Raw genomic sequence first — 21,946 nt, forward strand, 5'->3', positions numbered from 1 at the left:
GATCATTTAGGATTTAATTGATGTAAATTTAGGCTCTTGCTATAACACACTTATGGACCCCACCATCCCATTCCCCAACCCGCCCCCCCACCGATGAAATAAAACTAATACAGTACTCTGCAGCCAAAATCACTACTTCATATTTGCCAACGTTCACACAACTTGCACTTGCATAGCACCTTAAGGTAGTATAACAACAATGAACCACAGAAAAAGACATCAGGAGGTTTGACTAAAGTCTTGGCAAAGAAAGCAGGTTTTAACAAATGTCTTAAATGAGAGGCAGAGAATTGTGGTCTTAGGAGCCAAAAAGCTGAAAGCCAGCCACAACAGTGGATTAGCTAAAACTGAGTGTGCCCAAGATATCTCAATTAAATGTACACAGATTTCTTGGAAGTTGTAGGGTGGAAGGATGGGACCATGCCATGGAGAGTTTTACAAACAAGTGAGAGTATTTTAAAATGGATAGTTTGCCAGATAAGGAGACAGTTTAGGTCAGCAACACAGGTTGATGAATAAACTGGACTTGAAATGAGCTCAAGTTTATGGGAGATGGCCAGGAGAACATCTGGAATTGAAGTCTAGATATAACATATGGATGGGTACTTAGGTAGCAGATGAGCTGAGCTAGGGGTGGAGTTTGAGATTGCAGAGGTGAAAGTACTGGATTTTAATGATGAGGATTGTGTAGTTGGAAGATCACAGGGTTAGGGATTCATTTTATCTGTGCAGTGATTAAGTGTAAGACAACACTTCCAAGATCAGATCTATTGTTTTAGAAATTCTGTGCCCTGGCTGTGAGAGCTGCAAGTTCTAGATCTACTGTTCTCAATATTCCTCTCAAACTTGGGAGCTTTGGAAACTAGTGCAAACAGGAGGAAAGGAAGGATTGAAACAAAAAGTCATAATCCAAATTAGCCTCATTCATCAATATGGTAAGGTGTGAGATTAAAAATGAGGTTTTAAGATTAATAAGAGGTCTTATGGCACAGTAGATAGCATCTCTGTCTCAGTCAGAAACTCTAGGTTCAAGTTCTACTTCAAGACTGATGGCTAAGGAAAGTGTGTTTGACACTCACCTGTTTGGCCACATCAATTTTCAGACCCTTCCAAAACATGCATCGACAGGCACTAAGTGCTGGAAATACGTGGGCGGCCGAATGATGATAAAAAAACTTTGAGCCTCAACCACAGTCATCTTAATTTCAGCTTACAACATACAATTAAAAGTGCTGGTTTCCACAGCAAGTCAAATTGGTTGGTTCAGTTAGCCAGGGGCTGAATTTCCATTCTGGTGGAGCTGGTCACTTTGAAGTTTGAAATTTTTAAAATATATATTTTAATTCACATTACAATTCAACTCTCTGTGAGCAACTTGGGATTTCCCCAAACTTGGTTATTAGCTACAGTTCCAAAACATGCAGACTCCCAGTTTCATACACTTCACATTGCTCCAAGCTGAGATTGTGGGGACTATCATGGATCCAGTCTCCTTTCCCCATTCTCCTAAGTTACCATTTCCAGTCCCAAGGCACACACAAGTCACCATCCTGCAACACTGTATAGAAATGGGAGATACACAGGTGCATCCCTTGTAACTCTCCGATGTGTCCTTCAAGGAGTCTTTGACAGCACTTCACCATTTGTTGGCTGGACACACTGGGCTCCTTATACAGTCTCTTGAGTCCAAATCGTTCTATACAATCTCTGATCAGTGTCTTCTGTTTCAGTTCCAATCTAGTCGGATAAAGATAAAAATCCATTAATTTCTGAAGTGAAACAGTGGATTTGCTCGAGAAGTAATAGAGTTTACATTTAATTTGCTGTCAAGTTCAAGGGACGAAGAGATAACACTGAGTTGTGATGTAGAAGAGCTGGTGTTAGACTGGGGTGTACAAAGTTAATAATCACACAACACCAGGTTATAGTCCAACAGGTTTATTTGGAAGCACTAGCTGTCAGCTACCTGATGAAGGAGCAGCGCTCGGAAAGCTTGTGCTTCCAAACAAACCTATTGGACTATAACCTGGTATTGTGATTTTTAACTGAGTTGTTGGTCATCAATCTGTTGTTGCACACTAATGGCTTTTCATCCTCAGCCTTGCTGTTATTTTGAAGAGTTTGCTGGTTTTATGCATTATTTACCAATTAAACACACCACAGGTTTAGGGCTGATAATTATCAATGTATCTATGTAACTTCTGGTGGGCAGAAAAAGAGCAAATTCAATTTAATGAAGTGTGACTTGGTACATTTAGGAAGATTTAACAAGGCAAAATAATACACAATTAATCAGAAAATACTGAAAGGTGAAAAAGACCTCTGAGTGTAGGTCTATAAATTACTGAAGATAGTAGGACTGATCAATAAGTAGGTTCGAAATCTTGCTCTTTATTAGCCAAAGTATCGAGGTGATGCTAGAATTGTATAAATCTTTAGTTAGGCCACAAGGACAATTTGCAATTTTGATCACCTCATTATAGAAAGGATGTAACTGCACTAGAGAGGATGCAGATGAGATTTACATAACGGAAAATTGTAGCTGTAAACAAAATTTTGATAGGTAGGGTTGTTCTCCTGGCAGAAGAGTAGGCTTGGAGGAGAGCTGATTGAGACAAACAAATTGTGAGGGTCCTGGATAGAGCGGCTCAACAGGGCTATTTACCTCTGAATTCAAAATGATTGGTAGAAAGATTACAGGTGAGAACAATGAGGCAGAAATCCTCAATTCATATAAAAGGTGTCTGGATATGCAGCTCAATTGCAGAAACCTGAGGCTGTAGACTGATTGCAGCAAAGTGGGATCAGGTTGTGTAGCTAGTTTCTCAGCTGGTGCAGCCACATGATCCAAGTGGCTGTTTCTGTGCCCCACCTTTTCTTGAGTAACAATGTAATAATTAATGCAATGTAAATACATTGCTCTGGTTCAGAACAAGAAGAATTTAAACAATAATATAGAAGAAAAGATGCCCAGATGCTGGAAACCTGAAATAAAATAAAAAAAAATACTGGATATACTTTGTGAATGAGGGGGCAGTGAACAATTTAAATTGTTTAGGTTCAAACTTTCAGATGAAGTAATGCCAGTGATTTTGCAAGTATAAACAGTTTTAGTTTACTTTTAACTTTTTTTTTCCTTTGTCTCAAGTCACCCTTTCTCCTCTTCCCTTTATTTCTGAATCTGATTTCACTGTAATTCACCTGATTTCCTTTTTTTGTCTGTTTCTTTCAGTCCTTAAATCCTCATATTTAGAGTTCCCAGATGCCCCTACACTATTATCAAAAGTTTATAAAGAAAGACTTAATTAATGGGGTCTCATTAAGATTTGCCCTATCATCAGAATTTTTCCCTATTAAACTATTTGACTAATAATGGTTTTATTACACCATGATTTTACCATCTCCTTCCTGTAGCCAGTAAATCACATCTGCAATAACTGTTGATGTTAATGAGCTATCAGGCATCTTGGAATTCAGAAATACCGACACTCCAATCCCTTTTGAGTTGATCCAGTCAATGATTCTTTATGCACATTGGGAAACTGAAGTGATTTTATTTTAACAATTCTTTAATGAATTACCCATAGATGCAAAAACCATATATGAAAGTGTGTGAATGTCTGATCCTCTTCAAGAGTGCGACTTCAATTGTCACCCTCCCATCAATAACGTGCTCAGTTAGAATCTGTTACTTACTCTTCCTCTTTTCTCAAGTAGGTCCTGGCTCTTTGTGAATGAGCCTGAATAAACCATTGTAAGGTAGTGGGGTCACATGTTACAGGTATGCTCAGTTGACCTGCTTGAAGGAGGCTAGGAGCTGAAGAATCACTGAAATAAGAGAACAGCATCCTGTTAACATGAGCAGTGTTGAAATGATGGAGTAGCAAGTTGTTGTTAAAAGTCTTCACATTTCCTTCCATAAACTGAGGACATCCCAAAATGCTTCTCACTCAAATCATCCATTTCTCCTCAAGTACAGCCACCAATTGCAGGCAAGAAACCTGTGATGTTGATTGAGAGACAAATATTGGCCACACCGAAGAGAACTCTCCTGTTCAATGAAGTGGGATCTATGACCAACTCTTCCCCCCTCCCCCTCACTGGCTTAGCCGGTGATACCCACATCCCATGAATGAATGAAGAAAATTGCTCAGGAAATGATTGAATGATGCATCATCATATGACTGGCCATATCATCAAATCCCACCCACCTTACCATCCTTTCCTCAATTGGAGAGGTGAGTACAAACACAAAGGTGGCCATCAAAACAGCTGCCTACACATGCACAAATGGGCCCAGTCACATCAGTTACTGGTGGCAGATGTCCCTAAGCCAGAACAAATCTCAGCACGAATAGCCAGCATCACTATGTTTCGAGGATAATAATGTCATACTTGCTGCACTTAAGTGTGATTTCACTTGCAACTTTAGCAATTACTCACTTTTGTAGAATTATTTGCAGTCCTTTTAGACTTCGTGGGTGAAACAGAGGTTGAATAACTATCAAATTCTGATAGAAGGTCTTTAACATTCTGTAATAATCTTCAAGCATAACTGTTGGTTGCAGATCCTCATCATAAATTAATTCAACGTCTCCCAGAAGGTAGCTGGTCCTCTCTTTCAACACAGAAAGATGGCTGTGAAGATCACAGTAGATGGGCAACCTCTCCAACAGCTTCAAGTAATAACAAATTAAATATTTACTGAACTAATACTTGATAATTCACAATTTAAACATTTTACAGATGCCTTTGTTACCTTCAGACTGGATTCGTCCAAAACGTTTTCTGCCTGGCTTCCCACCTTTCACTCTCTGCCAAATCTACATTATACAAAACTGTGTCAGTTTGTCCCAGTTATCCATCACCCACTGTACTCAGCAAGATACACTGGCTCCCAGTCTGGCAATGCGATGATGTTAAAAATTATATTCCCCCTCTTCCACCCTACAACCCCCCTGCCCCCCCACAAGATCTTGGTGCTCCTCCAATTTGGAACTCCTGAGCATCCCTTATTTCTTTCAATCCCATACTTGAGGCTGTACCCTCAGCTGCCTGGCCCCTAAATGGAGGGATTTCCTCCCTAAACTTTGACCAGATAGAACAATGTAAATATTTCTGAAAATAATAAACATGAAATGCACACATTTTGCTATAATGTTGTCTTTACTGTTGGTTTCACTTACTTTTGCCCAGTGATGATGGACATCCACAGTTCCCAACATAATCTGCCCTGCAGCATTCATCCCGGAGTTATCAGCAAAGATTAAAGTACATCCTGTAAAGGAAACAGGCACACCCATGGAGGGGGATGAAAGATTTGCATCAACATTCACAGTGTAAAAGATACATCACACAGTTCCACTTTAAATTAGTCACAGCCCTATCTGGAATAAATAAAAGCAAAGCACTGCAGATGCTTGAGATCTGAAATAAAAACAAAGCGCTGGAGAAACTCAGCAGTTCAGGCAGCATCTATGGAGACAGAAACAGAGTTAATATTTTGAGTCAGATGACTTCAAACCAAAAGCAGCTGGAAAATGGTGGTGTTATGCTGTTGATGAAGGGGAAAAAGTGAGTAAGTGAAATGGATGGTGAGAGTGGCCAGTATGAAATTGATAATTGTAGGAGGGGAAGGATAAAAGAGCAGAATAGGTTTTAATAGAAGATGTTACTTACAGAAAATAAGTCAGCTCTATTATGAGCAAACCAGACACTGGGGGAAGAAAAGGTGTAATCACAATGGGGGAAAATTGTTCATGATCTTAAGTTGTTGAACTCAATGTTTACTCCTAAAGATGGTAAGGTGCCTCAGTATACAATATGGGGCTGTTCTTCCAGCAAGTGTTGAGTTTGGCTTGAGCACTAGAGCAGATCTGGGAATGTTAGCATGAGAGCAAAATGGTGTATTAAAATGGCAAGCACCAGGAAGGCTGAGGTCTTTCCTACAGATAGAACTGTGGTGTTCCATTGAGCAGTCACCCAGCCTGCGTTTGGTCATGCCAATATGTAGGAGAGCACATTGTGATACAAAATACAGCACAGTAGGCTGAACAATGTACAGGTAAATTGCTGCATCACCTGGAATGCATGTTTGGAACTTGGAGAGTGAGAGGGAGATGAAAGAGTAAGTAACACACCTGTGCTTACAAGGGAAGGTGTCATGGAAGTACTGTGGAGGGAATGATCCTTGCAAAATGCTGACAGTGGAGGAGAGGTGAAGATGTGCTTGGTAGTGGTATTCTACTGGAGGTGGCAGAAATGGTGTTGGAAGATGGAAAATCCTCAGTTGAAGAAGATGGTGACGTCGAAAGCATCCCTGTGGAGGAAAGGTGGCATTATTGGAAATGATGTGACAGAGTTGAAGAAACTGGAGAATGGAATAGAATCCTTACATGAAGTGGGGTACTGTGTGAGGATGTGTATTCAAGATAACTGTGTGTATGTAATGTTGTATCACCATAGTCTTGCCAGACTATAGGGGCTGCTCTCACTGGTGGTGATTTAACCTGAGGGCTGTCAAACTTCAGGCAAGGGAAGAGGTTGAAAAGGAGAGTCCTTCATGGTAATCGCAAACCAGTGATGGGAATTGAACCCATGCTATTGACATCACACTGTTCTGTAATCCAACAATCCAACAATCCAGCCAACTGAGCTAAACTGATTCCCAGGTATGTAATGGATATTGGGGAATAGCCTATCTTCAGAAATAGAAACAGAGAAGTCAAAGAAGGGAAAGGAGACTCAGATGCACTAGGGGAAGGTGATAGATCCCATACAAGAAGGCATTAGAGAAAGGGTGTTGGGTGGATTTAATTGAAAAGCTTGGAGCAGAGGGAGGGTAGAATTTGGAATGAACAGAAATCACAAATGAAATATTAGCCTGCTTATCTTATATCTGAACATGCTGGCATAACCATTTTCAAGTTTTGATTTCACATTCCAATGCTTGCAAGTATTTATGAAAAGACAGACCTTTGATATTGTGCAATTCTGGAGAATTCTGCTGGATGAAACGAGCGAGGCTGTGTAATTGGCTACATCGATGAGCTACTCCCCAACTTCTCTGCCACCTAGACCAAGAGCAAAATTAAAATTATATTGCTGGAGATGGAACCAAATGTACTAATGAGCAGTGAGGAATATCCCTAAACATGGTAGAAAGCAATGTGAAAAATAAAACTTTAATATTCTTCTATATTCCAGAACACACTGGATTCCAGGACAGTTCCAGCAGATTGGAAAACTGCTAATGTGACCCCCCTGTTTAAGAAGGTAGGGAGACAGAAATTAGGAAAACTATAGGCTAGTTAGCTTAACAATGGGAAAATGCTAGAGACCATTATTGAGGAAGAAATAGCAGGACATTTAGAAAAGCTTAACACAGCAAAACAGACTCAGTATAGTTTCATGAAAGAGAAATCACATTTGACTAATTTAGAATCATAGATTCATAGAAATGTACAGCACGGAAACAGATTCTTAAGTCCAACTCATCCATGCTGACTGGATATCCTAACCTAATCTAGTTCCATTTGACAGCACTTGGTCCATATACATCTAAACTTCTCCTATTCATATACCTATCCAGCTGCTTTTTAAATGCTGTAATTGTACCAGCATCCACCACTTCCTCCGGCAGCTCATTCCATGCATGTACCACCCTCTGCATGAATAAGCTGCCCCTTAGGTCTCTTTTATATCTTTCCCCTCTCACCCTAAACCTATGCCCTCTAGTTCTGGACTCCCCCAACCCAGGGAAAAGACCTTGTCTATTTATCCTATCAATGCCCCTCATGATTTTATAAACCTCTATAAGGTCATCCCTTAGCCTCCGACGCTCCAGGGAAAACAGCCCCAGCCTATTCTACCTCTCCCTATAGCTCAAATCCTCCAACCCTGACAACATCGTTGTAAATCTTTTCTGAACCCTTTCAAATTCTTTGAGGATATAACAAGCAGAGATGATAAAGAGACTGGTATTTGGATTTTGAGAAGCATTCAATAAGGATCCACTTATGGGGCAGCATGGGTTGCTCAGTGGTTAGCCTCACAGCATCGGAGACCCGGGTTCAATTCCCACCTTGGGCAACTGTCTGTGTGGAGTTTGCACATTCTCCCCATGTCTGGCTGCATGGGTTTCCTCCGGGTGCTCCGGTTTCCTCCCACAGTCCAAAGATGTGTAGGTTAGGTGAATTGGCCACGCTAAATTGCCTGTAGTGTTAGGTGCATTAGTCAGGGGTAAATATAAGGTAGGGGAATGGGTCTGGGTGGGTTACTGTTCGGAGGGTTGATGTGGACTTGTTGGGCTGAAGGGCCTGTTTCCACATTGTAGGGAATCTAATCTAATCTAAAAGGTTATTGCACAAGATAGGAGCTCACAATTTTGGGGATAATGTATAGGCATAGATTAAGGATTAGTTAACACACAGAAAACAGAAAGTTAGAATTAACAGATAGTTTTCAGATTGGACAGATGTAACTATTAAAGTGCCACAAAGATCAGTCCTAGGACCTCAATTATCTAACATTTATATTAATGACCTGGGAGGAAGAGGCAGAGTAAAAATGTATCCGAATTTGCTAATGATACAAAAATAGATGGGAGGGCATTTTGTGATGACAACAGAAGGGATTTGTAAGGAGCTACAAATAGGCTAAATGAATGGGGAAAACCCTTGGTAGATGGAATTTAATTTAGGAAAGTAGGAGGTCATAGAAGAGCATAAAAGAGCAGTATAGAGGAATTGAGGTGTTCTTGTGCAAGAAATACAAAAGCATGCAGTGACAGTAAGTAATTGAGAATACAATGGAATTTTGGCCTTTATTGTGAGAGAGGTGAAGTTTAAAAGCAAGATGTTGGCAAGGCTGCACCTGGAGTACAGTTTTGGCCATTGTACTTAAAAAAGGATCAAATCATATTAGGCTCTGATGACTAAAAGCATGGTCAGAGGTAGGTTATAAGGAGGGGGGGGGGTTGAAGGAGGAAAGGAAAGTGTAATACAGAGAGGTTTAGGGAAAGGATTTCAAAGCTCAATGTCAATGGTGTGCAGTTGAAAGGTATAAGTTAGTGGTGGAGTACACGCAAGAGGCCAGAATTGGATATCTTGGGAAAGTTGTGGAATTGGAGGACAGCAAAAATAGGGAGGGGTGAGGCATGGAAAGATCTGAGTACAAGGGTCAGAAATTACAAATTAAGATGTTGCCAGATTGTCATCCAATGTAGACTGGGGGGCCATGGCAGGATGTGGGGGGTGCATGTGAGGGAGGGGCTGTGTGTGTGTGCACACGCGCAGGGGTGGGTGAGTGCTCCAAGTTTTTATATGAGCAGTACTTTTGAATAAATCCAATTTCTGAAAGGTGAGTTCGCCTGGCGAGGATCAGAATAACTGAGTTTGGCGTTAACAAGATCACAGTTGAGGGTTTCAGCAGTGGCAGAGGTGGCATTGTTATAGAGGTGTAAGTTGGTGGTTTTGGAGTTGGAGATGCAATGAGGTTGGAAGTTCAGTTTGAAGGCATCTGATTCTGCCTTAGCCCTAGCAAGTACCATTAATCCCAACCTGTTTAAGAGATGCAAGAAAAGCAGTTGTAGAGTGGGTGTAATCATCTCTGAGCTACAAGACAGCTAAATACCTTTCTAGATTTAAAGAGATTCATTTAAAACTCTACAAACATTTCCCTTTCTGGCATATTTCACTTCCTTTTAGAAGTAATACCTGATATCAGTTATCTCCAGTTGCAGACACAGTTCCGTTTTTAAACGCTCGAGCTCATCTCGCAGTGGAATACTGACAGTTAACTTCTCGGAAGCAGAAGCTCTGTTTTTATGCAACCACAACCTACAAAATTAACAATATCATCAGTTTGTCAGCATTACTCGCTCGATAACATCCATGGTTTCCTCAAAATGATTCCAAAACTATAATCCATGGGGTGGAGAAACTTTGGTCTAGTAACACTTACGTAGCAAAATTTAGGATTGTCTATGACTCCCGCACCATCAATTTCAGAAAACTAACTGACCTCTTAACTGGCACCACTACGCCTGTACAAATCACACATTTCACAATACTACCATGTCTAAACAGACTCAATACACCCTGACATCGTCCTCATTTATAAAATACAGGAACCTGCAAAAGCTTGCTTAATTTACCTTTTGCATAATCGAGTCCATGGAATAGCCTAAAATGGACAAGTTTTAAGTACGATTGTGAGAATCTTATTGCTGTAAGGGTAGTAGAAACAGATTCAACACTTTACAAAGAGAACTGGATGAATTCTTGATAAAGAAAAATGGACAGACTCTGGGAATGAGGGGGAGAATGGGACTAATTAGATTGCTGTTGCAAAGAGCTAACTTGGGCATTGTGGATCGAATGACCTCTTTTTGCATTAAGATTTCTAAAAGATTTATTTTGCAAACCTAATCCCTTGGTTTACAAGAATGGAGTAGTTAACAAATTGCCTTTCATGATTTCAGGATATCCCGAAATACTTCACTGCTCCTACTCTTGTAATGTAGAAACACTAGTCAACTTGCTCATAGCAAGATCCCACAAATAGCAATTTAATAAGGACTGGATAACCTGATTATTTGATGCTGATTGAGGTTTAATACCTCATTCAAACGATTTGCATCTGTAACACTGGTTTTGCAACTGGAAATCTTCTTTCAGTGAAATTCCATAGCATATCAGAAATATGCTTTTTCTGATATATGATTTAGACTTAAATATAAAGGTGATCAAAAGATAATTTGATAGTGTCATTGATAGTGTGGAAGGAAGCTTTTAAATTGTAGCATTTCAATGGACTGTCAAGTGGTTAAAACAAAGTGGCAAGTAGAATTCAATCTCGAGGCATTCAAGGTAATTAATTTGTGGATGATGGTATACAAGGTAAATGGTAAAACATTGAGAAGTGTAGAGGAATAGAGAGACCTTGGAGTGTATTTCTACAGATCCCTGAAGGTAACAGAACAGGCACATAGGGGATACTTTTCTTTACAAGTCAGTGCAGAGAATATAACAGCAGGGAGTTCATACAGGAACAGATAAAGCATTGGTTAGACCAAAGCTGGAATACTGTGTACGATACTGATCACCTCATTCTAGGAAGGATGTGATCATACCAGAGAGGCAGAGGAGATTTACAATTTCACTGGAAAAAATTAGCCAGGCAGGAAGATTAGTTAAGGCTTGTTTTTAAAACAGAGGATGCTGTGGCAGATCAATTGGTGTGTTTAAAATTACGAAGGGCCTTGTTGAAGTAGATAGAAAGGACTGATTTCACTTATCAGTGATATAAATAACTAGGGGGCAAAGATTTCAAGTGATTAGCAGAAGGATTAGAGGGGAGTTGAGGATTTTTTTCTCAGAGGATAGTGCACATCTACAGTCACTGGCTATAAAAGTATAGCATAGGCAGAAACCCTCATCTGAATTATAAACTATGCATTGTATATGTAAAAGGCAATTATAAATTATAAAGGGTAAAGATACACATCTGAAGTACCACAATGTCAAAAGCTACAAACATCAGGCTGAGAAGTTGATTAGGTCTTTTATGACCAGCACAGGCACGGTCTTCCTCAGTGCTGTACATTTCTACGATTCTATAAATGCTGCATTCCCTCAGTACTGTTCCTCTGATAGTGTTGTACTTCTACAGTATTGCCCCTCTGATAATGCAGCACTTCCATTGTACTGCCCCTTTGATAATATTGTACTGCGACAGTACTGGCCCTCTGACAGTGCAGTTTTCCCTCTATAATGCCCCTCTGACAGTACATACCATCCTCAGCACTGTGGTCTGACATGGTGACACTGCAGTACTCCGTCAGTACTAACCTACAGACACTGCAGTGCTCCCTCAGTACTGACCCGAGTGAAGATTTGAACTCATGGCTATCTTAGTCGTGCTAAGCACTAATCCACAGCTGACATTTGAATGATTAGCCAAATATTAATGATGCAATTATCTGGAACTGAGATAGACCAGAGCAACTATCACAGCAATTAACACAACCTTAACTGAGGTAGGCAGTAACAGTTCTTGTACCCAAGTGCAGGTTCCATATGGACAGTGTAGTCCAACTCTTCCTCTGGGACTCTGTAGCCAGTGACAGTGTAGTAGGTCTTATCCCATCGGATAGGTCTGCCAAATGGAATGGTCCCAGTCTGCTGAGGCAGGCCCTTGTCAATCTGTGCATCTTGCACATGATCCGTGGATAAACTGCAGGATTTCAAGATCGTTACTACCACACTCAGGAGGTCCTTATTCTGTAGCGTGAAAGTGACTGGTCGAAACCCTGAAACAAATAGTTTTGTTTTAACATTAACTAAATTTGCAGACATAAAGTGAATGTAATTAAACATAGAAAATAAGAACAGGAGAAAGCCATTTGGCCCTTAAAGCCTGATCCACTATTCAATACGATCATGACTCATCATCTTGTGCAGTACCCTGTTATAGCTTTTGCTCCAGATCCATTGACCCATGTAGGCTGAAGAACTATAACTCCTTCTTAAAAACATTCAATGTTTTGCCCTCAACAGTGTCCTATACCACTAGACATGCTCACCACTTTGAGTGAAGACATTTCTCCTTATCTCAGTCCTAAATAGCTTAACCCGCATCCTTAAACTGTGACTCCTGGATCTCAGTTCTCAGGAACACCCTTCCTGCATTTACCCTGTCTAGTCTTGTTAGAATTTTAGAGGATTCCATGAAATCCCCTCTCATTCTGAACTTCAGTGAATATAGTGCCAACTCTCTTCATATGGTCAGTCATGTCATCCCAGAATCAGTCTGGCAAACTGCATTACATTTTCTCTGTAGCCAGAACAGTCTTCCTTAGAGAAGGAAGCCAAAACTGCACACAACATTCCAGGTGTGGTCTTACCATGGCCCTGTACAATTGCAGCAAGACATCCCTGCTCCTGTACTCAAATCCTCTTGCTATGAAAGCAGACATATCTTTTGCCTTCTTCACCGCCAGCTAGACCTACACGCTTAGAGTCAATGACTGGCATACAACAGACAAATTACTGGACGTAAAGCATATGCAGAGGTTATTCAGCCCACCACCATCAGAAATACTTCTCCGTCCCACATTCTTTTCCCAAAGCTCTGTAACTTTTCTTTCCATTCAAACGTTTATCCAATTTCCTTTTGAAAGTTGCTATTGTATCTGCTTCCACTGCCTGTTGAGGCAATGTCTACCAGACTTCACTACTGATATGCAAAGAGCAGTGTGACACTCTTACAGTTTGCAATTTCTAAAATGGTTTCAAATTAACATACCCAAGAATGATAGAACAAGGCTTACAACCACCTGCAATTATGTATGTGGAGTCTTTGACATTGCAGAGTGTCAAAAATGCATAAGAGTCTTATCAAACAAAATTTGACACTGAGACACATAACCTGGGGCGGTATGGTAGCCCAGTGGTTAGCATTGCTGTCTCACAGCGCCAGGGACCCAGATTCAATCCATTCTCGGCGACTATGTAGATTTTGCACATTCTCCTCGTGTCTACGTGGGTATCCTCCAGGTACTCTGGTTTCCTCCCACAAAACGTGCAGGTTAGGTGGACTGGCCATGGGAAATGCAGGGTTATGGTTACAGGTAGGATGCTCTTTGGAGAGTCAGAGTGGACTTTATGGGTTAAATGGCCTGTTTCCATACTGTAGGGAATCTATGAAATATTAGGACAGGTGTGAGTGTCTGAAAAGAGAGCAGAGTGGAAAGGAAAGGAAATCCAGTACTTGGGACCTTGGCAACCAATGGCACAGCTGCCATTAGTGGAGTGAAATAAAAGTAGGGCTGTAGAAGAGGTGAGAACTAAAGAAGTACAGTTATCTCACAGGGTTGAAGTGCTGGAGAAAATTAGAGAATTGGGATGGGCGAGACCATGGAGAGATTTGAAAGCAATGATGAAAATATTAAAATTGAAGCTTTGCTGGACTAGGAGCTAATATACGTCCATGAGGACACTATTCCTGCAAAACACTTCTCACCCTGTCACTGTGCCAACTCAGGAAAGCATCTGCAAATCACTGAACTATTGTTATTGCTCCACCATGTCCCTGTTGAACATTCATAATCCCTGCATCAGAAGAATGTTAATCGGTGGATAAATATTGGCAAGGATATTGGGGAGACCTCATTTGCACCTATCCAAAATAATGCCTTGGAACCTTATACGTAAAGTTGAATAGAGAAATGAGGTTGTGGTTTAACATTTTATTGAAAGACACCATTGGACACTGTAGCCCTCCCTAAGTAATGTCTACCTAAATTTCTGTGCTCAAGCTCTAGAGTTGGACTTGAATCCAAAACCTTGTGACTCAGAGATGATGGTGCTAGTCACTAAAATAATAAGCTTGGATTCAATTCAGTTCGATTCCAGCCCTCGTCGGTTTGGATTTTGCACATTCTCCCCATATCTGCATGACTTTTTCCAGGTGCTCCAGTTTCCTCCCATAGTTCAAAGATGTGCAAGTTAGGTGGACTGGCTTTGTTGAATTGCATGTAGTGCCCAGGGATGTGCAGACTAGGTGGGTTAGCCATGGGAAATGCTGGGTCACAAGGATAGGGTCGAGAGCTGGCTCTGGGTGGGATGCTCTTTGGATGCCTGGTCAGGGCTGAATGGCCTGCTTCCACATTGTAGGAATTCTATGATTCATGGCTTTATTTACTGTACTTTGTTAAACAAATAAGGCTTGGCTCCAAGGATACTGGGACTGCCCAACTGTATAATTAAAGGAATGGTCTGAACAACAATACTCTGCAGAGAATATCTGCCTTAAATCCTGAATGAAACCAGTTAAGTCAGAACAAGATTAAGAATAGTTCGTAGAGCTCCCAATAAAACAGTGCCCCCACCTGAAGTATTTACATGGTGCTGGGGTGCATTTGGATCACTACTTGTGTCTCTGATGTAGAATGTGAGCTTTGTAGGTTGAAGGGTTTTCCGCCCTGGTCTCTGCATGCACTCCAAGTAGCTATTCAACTGCTTCAGGGAATTTTCATTCACTTCCTGCAAAAGCAAAACATCACACAGAGACTTTCTTCCAGCTGAAAGTAAAGTGCATCGGATTCTGAGAATACAGCACAGAATTGGGTCCATCGAGTCTGCATCAGTTCATTCAGTCTGAGTTAAAGGATTCTTTCAGTGGGGCAGTGGCCATTGGTACAGGTACTTAAGTTTTTCCAAAAATTGGTATATACTACCGTAGTTTTTAACCATATCTTTATCTAACCAAATCTGGGCTGAAGCATTTAAGGAATGAAACCCCTTACCTCCAAATGGAATAATGACCATCAGTACCAATCTTTCTTTACACTCAAATGTCTTAGAGTGACAGAATATCATGGATTGACTCTGCCAATTGTGTTGCACATTGAACATAAGGACAGGAGGAAGCCATTCAGCCCCTTGATTCTGCTCTCTCATTCAACGAGGTCAGAGCTGATCTGTGCCCTAATTGTATTTACCCACCTGGTCCCACACTACTTAAAAAGATTGGCTAATAAAATCTATCAATCACCAAATCAAAAATTAACAATTGACTGAACATTAATCACCATATTTAGAAGAGAGCTCCAAACAGCTACCACTCTTTGTGCGTAGGACTGTTTCCTAATTTCACTCCTGAAAAATCTGGCTCCAATTTAGACTTGGTTCACAGTCAAGCACAGAAATTGGGTGCTCATCTCAAAAATCTGTTTGCAACATGGAACCAATTCTATGTTGCCATACATTTATGTAGCAGCAGTGTCAGTACAAATGAGATGGATTATAACTGGCAGAGCAATAAGAACAATTTAAGAGCACACATAATTAGTAACAGACCAGTGTAAAGACATTCAGAATGCCTCAAAAAGGCAGAGATGGAACCTGCCTGTGTAGCTTAAAGAAACGTTTGAAACAAGGACACTCCACCTGGAACAGCAACAACATTTGACACATTGTGCCTGTGTCAGCTCTCTGGAAGAGTTATCAAATTGCTTCTATGCTGCCCCTGTTCTTTCCTCTTCAATTATTTATCGAATTCTCATTTGAAGATCACAACTGAATTTGCTTTTACCGTTCCCTCAAACAACACATTCCAGAACAATTAACAATTATCTATGTCCTCTGGAAACAGAACAATGAGCCACTTGCTTACATCTCTTTGATCAAAGCCCTTTGTGATTTTGAATATCCCTCAACTTTCTGTGCTGTAACGAGAACAATGTTTATTCATTATCACTAGATATCTCAAATCCTTCATCCCTGATACCATTCTGTAAAGAAAGATCTGAATTCCTATGCTACCTTTCACATTCTCAAGTGATCCAATACTGCCATACAAGTAATTTGGAAATCTCACTGTTGTAATGTTGGAAATATGACAGCTAATTAGCACACATCAACTTCGCACAGATAGTAATGGGAGAATGATAAGAGATAATGATCAGATAACCTATTTTAGTGATAATAGTTGATGTATAAATATTGAGTAAGACACTCGGGAGAGCTCTCCTCTCTTCTCTGAAGTGGTACCAAAGCATCTTTCACATCTACCTTACAGGGTAGGCACAACTTTAAATCTGAAAAAGATAACCATCCAAAAGATAAACACTTTGTCAGTGCAGCACTTCTTCAGTACTTCACTGGACATGCAAACATAGATAGTGCTCCAGCCTTTGCAGGAGGACTTGATCTCACAACTGCCTGGGGTGAGAGTGCTACCCACTAAACCACAGCTGATACCAGATCTTGGTAAAGCTCTGCACCTTCTCCAAGGCGATCATCAGTTCTCAAACTCAGAAACCTCACAGAGACCATCAGTACCTACCCTCTCTCTTGGATATTGGCCAAAGAAATCTGGGTGGACAGCAAAGTAGAATGGTCTCAGGGCATTCACAGCTTCAGCCACTGATAAGGTGCTCATTCGACAAATCTGATGATTGGCTATTCCTGCACAGAATCTGGGATAGAAAATTAAGTGATTTGGTGAGTAACAGGGAGTAGGTTTCTATTGCATTACAGCATGTTTGCTCAGCTGAGCCTGCATAGCAGGAAAGTTTGTAGAAAAAACAAAGTCAACAATGAAAATGGTAGCTCGGGTTAAATGCAAGTTATCTGAGGGAGGAGGAATTGACACCAAATTGCACAAAGGTCTAGAAGTACATGAACAGATGAAAAGGGAATAAGTAGAAAGAATGACCAATAGAGTGAGATGAATTAGGGAGGAAAGAGTCTCACTGGCTTGGGCTTGTTGGGCCAAATGACTGATATATGCTGTGCAGACATTGATAAATTTAAGATTCTTTCTAAAATATCCCCCAAGGATGGACAATCAACTGAGGGATTCTAGGCCAGGCCTCAAAATCAACTGGAAACAATTCAACAGGGTATCCAAAACTAAAAGGACAGTCATATAGCAAACTACATTAGGTGGGTGTATTTATAAGGGCTTTTGCCTGAAACGTCGATTTCGAAGCTACTTGGATGCTGCCTGAACTGCTGTGCTCTTCCAGCACCACTAATCCAGAATCTGGTTTCCAGCATCTGCAGTCATTGTTTTTACCTTGTATTTATAAGACTATTGACCAAAAGACAAAACATACTATATTGCCTTTGTACAAACTTTTGATTAATCCAGTTTTAGTCTCCTCACAAATGATACTGAGTCCTTGGAACAGGTGGAGAGGAGGGGGGAATATGTCAATTTCCCTGCATAAAAGATTCTTACTTACGACTGTATGGAAGGGTTGAGACTTTACAGGAATGAAAACTTAATGAGTGATCAGTTTGAGGTTTAGAATATAATGAAGGGAATTGATAATGGTCCAGCTGAGAGTTTGAGTCAGGATGTGAAGGGGTCACAACTTCATCTTGTATAAAGCCACACATAGGTCTACTGTTAGGAAGTGGTTCTGTCCTTACAAAGTAGTGAAGTGCTATCTCACACAATGGACAACGAATCACTGAATTTCTCCACGAGACAGCTGGAGCTGTTTTTGTGACTGGGGCAGATGTCAGCTTGCTCAAGAGGAAACTACTGCATAGAATGTTCAGGACAACAGTGCTGCCTAAGGCAGTTGTGATCACCTACATAGCTTGGAGAAGAATTTCCCAAATTTTCTTCTTTGCCAAATTGGTGCAAGCTCATTTCACGTAATTTTTAGATTGGGAGCGTCCATTTCATAACATGCAACGTGTCGCAGATTGTGTGGGATGATTTGGATATTGCAGAGCACCCGTCTTTAACTGTTCAGGTGTTGCATATTCATGTATTGTATGTTCATATATGACCCAAAACAGTAAGAGATAGTGAGCAGGACACGGTTGATGATTTTGTACTGAGAGAGAGGTAGTGGTCCATCACAAGGTCAAGTGTCACAGAAGGAAAAAGTATGTTTTCTTCATGACACAGACTGGACTTTCAGGCTCCTGTAGGTTTGCAATGCTGAGGTCCACTGAAATGGCAGTTTGGGCTAAGACATTCCATCCCCTCATTACAGATTCTCAATTCTCATCCCCTCCTTTGTTGAGGGTTCAATTCAACACTCATTCCAGACGCATCACTCAGAACCTGATGATGGTAAAGTGTTTGTCATCACACACTTTCACACAAACTGGATCAACTTTAAAGCTGGTAAAAGGAGCACAGAGCAAGTGGGTGGTGGTGGGGGGGTAACACCAGGTGAGGGGTTGGTGGGGGGGGGGGTGTAACACCAGGTGAGGGGTTGGTGGGGGGGGGGGGTAACACCAGGTGAGGGGTTGGTGGGGGGGGGTAACACCAGGTGAGGGGTTGGTGGGGGGGGGGTAACACCAGGTGAGGGGTTGGTGGGGGGGGGGGGTAACACCAGGTGAGGGGTTGGGGGGGGGGGGGGTAACACCAGGTGAGGGGTTGGTGGTGGGGGGGGGGGGGTAACACCAGGTGAGGGGTTGGTGGGGGGGGGGGTAACACCAGGTGAGGGGTTGGTGGGGGGGGGGGGTAACACCAGGTGAGGGGTTGGTGGGGGGGGGGGTAACACCAGGTGAGGGGTTGGTGGGGGGGGGGTAACACCAGGTGAGGGGTTGGTGGGGGGGGGGGGGTAACACCAGGTGAGGGGTTGGTGGGGGGGGGGGGTAACACCAGGTGAGGGGTTGGTGGGGGGGGGTAACACCAGGTGAGGGGTTGGTGGGGGGGGTAACACCAGGTGAGGGGTTGGTGGGGGGGGGTAACACCAGGTGAGGGGTTGGTGGGGGGGGGTAACACCAGGTGAGGGGTTGGGGAGGAGAAGGTGATGGGGGAGGGGATGAGGAATCGGTGACATTGAGGTCAGAGGTGAGACGGAGGTCAGGGTGTCAGGTCAGGACCATTGACCCCTGACCCGAGGCCCTGCTCACCTGCCCAGGAATCGGAGCATCCGCGCGGATCATCGGGGCCGCAGGCCTCGGCCGAGCTCCCTGTCAGTCCCAGCTCCGGGCGGTCACCAGGACAACGGGGGCACACTCGTGTAATCCATCCCAGAGAGGAGCAATCACTCCCGGATAGACCGATCACTAGGCAGGAGCAATCACCCCCAGATAGACCGATCACCAGGGCGGAGCAATCACGCGCTGATAGACCGATCACCAGGGCGGAATAATCACTCCCGGATAGACCGATTACCAGGGCGGAGTAATCACTCCCGCTAGACCAATTACCAGGGAAGAGCAATGATTCTAGATAAACCGATCGTCAGGGATGGGCAATCCATTCCTAAAGTATCGATTACGAAACAATCGCAGTGCAACTGTTGGTAGTTTATAGGGTTGAAGGTCTGTTGTGTTGGATACCATGTTCATTCTTTTCTAATTGTCCAACGTAAAGTCTTGATTTAGATTCAAGTCCGAGCATCATAACCTCCGTCTCAGCCCGGGATATCCTGGGTCAAAGGGATATCACTTTGATGTGCTCAAACTGAGGCCCAACTCATTTCTTCTGCAAATTCACGATAAACTCAATTCCCTTGAGCTCCTTACTCTTGTTAATAAAACATGCAATACTGTGTACTGTCCTCTGTATCAGGTCTATGCCTAATGTACTGTATCTATATACTGTATAGATCCAGACCTCTCTGCACTGCAGCCCATTTAGAGTTGTGCCATTTAGCAGACTCTCCATGTTCTTCATTCTAAAGGGAAACACTTCACGTTTCTCTGCATTGAACTTACTCTGCTAGCTGGAGAGTATGTTGCTGGAAAAGCACAGCAGATCATGCATGAGAGAAATGGCTCTCACTCTCCAATAATTTCAGTCCGAGTCAAATTCCAAAGCAGGTATTTATTAAAACATTGTTATAAGAATGGATGACAAGTAGGCACCCTGAGTTATACAGTTCAGCTGAGTCTCTCGGTACTCCTCTTTTAGCTTACTGGCTTAGCGTCAAACCTTTCATAACCTACTCACTTCACTCCTCCTCTGTTTACTTCTCCCCCAACTCTAAGCCTGTCGCCCCTTACGCTTATTTGTTTCTTGCCTTATTTGGCCTTACACGTGACAAAGTGCAGGTGTTAGCTTGGCTGTTTTACCACATAGCTTGACCGTTTCACTACATCCCTCTGTGGTCTTTTGTTAGCTTGCATCCCTTTTTGCTGCAAACTGTGTACATGCTTGGTCCACACCTAGCCTTATGACCTCTGATTGTGGTTTCTGCAGCACGGACCCTTATATTTTACACAAAATTTATTTTTTTTTACAAGCCTCTTGCAGAAGGAACACTTACATTTTTCACAAGCATATTCTCCACAGGCAGCATCCGAGGAGCAGGAGAATCGACCTTTCGAGTCGGAGCCCTTAAATTTACCAGCTTTCTGCCCAGTTGACCATGTTATAAATGTTATTATGGTCCAGCACATTAATAACACAAGTTATTCAAATCACAATAGAATCACAGGCTTGATAGACAAATTAGTTGTGTCTTTTTCTCACAGTCACTGAACACAAGAGACTGTTAAATTTACTATTGACTAGTCATAAAAGAAAACAAATTATAGACAAGTCAAGAACAGTTTAAGTGATCTCATTAAATATCAAAGGTTTAATCATTTCACCCCCAGCAATACATATACAGACTCTCAAAACTCAATGAAGAGTCGCCCCATCTTCACACTAAAATTCTTGCTCAGCTGGCATAGCTGTAATTAGTTTCATTCCAGCAAATTTGAGCATTCACAAACCCACTTTCTTTAGTTAATGCGTCTCAATAAACAAGCTAACTGCTCATTTATAACTTAACATGGGTTCCCTAAATTCATGTCTTCAGCAGCCTTGTCGGGTGTCTTCCTCTGATAACTCCACAGCCTTCTGCTTCCAGAACTTGCAGGGACTTGTCAGGCCTGACTGCTCAAAGTCTAAGAACAACATCCGTGCCGTTATGTACCTCTTCTTTCCATGAATGAACTTGCTTCTGGTCATGTTGTCTGGGTTGAAAAACTCAAGTCAACAAACACCTTAGTAATTATCTTCCAAGGTGGCAGCTGGTCATTTAGTTGAAACAGATGACTTCTTGTAAATATTATTCTGAACTCAATATTCAAAATAACTTCAATCTTTTAAAAAAGTCTCATCTTCATATAACTAAAAACTAAAATCCATTTTTTCTGCACTTCAAAGAAAAGGTTCAAGTAATTATATGAAGGCTCACAACATACAATGTCCTTTCAAAGCTCTACACTATGCTCAAAGTTCACAAAGCTTGAAATTTTCATATCACATGCAAACTTTGAAATTGAACCCTATTAAAGGTCTTAAACATTAAGATAAACCAAAAAAAGTAAGGATCCCAACACTTACCTTGGGGAGCGCCAATACACTTTCCTTTCATCCCCTAAAACATCTTTTAGCTGTCATTCAGCCAAATTCATAAAGCTGACCCTTTAATTCCATAAACTATAACTTTACAAGTTGTTAAAAG

General features: G+C 41.7%; 1 protein-coding gene across 4 annotated transcripts; it reads right to left on the bottom strand.

Moving 5' to 3' along the window:
- Positions 1-118: 118 nt before the first annotated feature.
- Positions 119-20,265, bottom strand: tcaim (T cell activation inhibitor, mitochondrial). 4 transcript variants are annotated; one of them, XM_072570975.1, is made up of 10 exons: positions 20,205-20,265; positions 16,852-16,984; positions 14,894-15,047; positions 12,064-12,313; positions 9,717-9,839; positions 6,976-7,073; positions 5,187-5,278; positions 4,444-4,676; positions 3,697-3,828; positions 119-1,737 (listed from the first exon to the last, which is right to left on the bottom strand). In XM_072570975.1, the coding sequence occupies exons 2-10, from the start codon at positions 16,945-16,947 to the stop codon at positions 1,512-1,514; spliced, it is 1,404 nt and encodes a 467-aa protein (XP_072427076.1). In that variant the 5' UTR covers positions 16,948-16,984; positions 20,205-20,265; the 3' UTR covers positions 119-1,511. The 4 variants fall into 4 exon arrangements, with proteins under 4 accessions (XP_072427076.1, XP_072427075.1, XP_072427079.1 ...); XM_072570974.1 differs by lacking the exon at positions 20,205-20,265 and adding an exon at positions 19,395-19,551; XM_072570978.1 differs by lacking the exons at positions 9,717-9,839; positions 20,205-20,265 and adding an exon at positions 19,395-19,551.
- Between the last annotated feature and the right edge of the window lie 1,681 nt (positions 20,266-21,946).

The sequence above is a fragment of the Chiloscyllium punctatum genome, chromosome 5 (assembly GCF_047496795.1).
Source record: "Chiloscyllium punctatum isolate Juve2018m chromosome 5, sChiPun1.3, whole genome shotgun sequence".
Lineage (NCBI taxonomy): Eukaryota > Metazoa > Chordata > Chondrichthyes > Orectolobiformes > Hemiscylliidae > Chiloscyllium > Chiloscyllium punctatum.

What these genes read in the sequence shown, in the direction of transcription:
- tcaim (XM_072570974.1), bottom strand. Translation starts at nt 19,414, where the DNA reads ATGCTCCGATTCCTGGGCAG. An exon ending in TCCATCATCACTGGGCAAAA is followed by an intron (nt 4,677 to 5,186) that starts GTAAGTGAAACC and finishes TATTACTTGAAG; the next exon opens with CTGTTGGAGAGGTTGCCCAT. An exon ending in CTGCAAATAATTCTACAAAA is followed by an intron (nt 3,829 to 4,443) that starts GTGAGTAATTGC and finishes CTCTTATTTCAG; the next exon opens with TGATTCTTCAGCTCCTAGCC.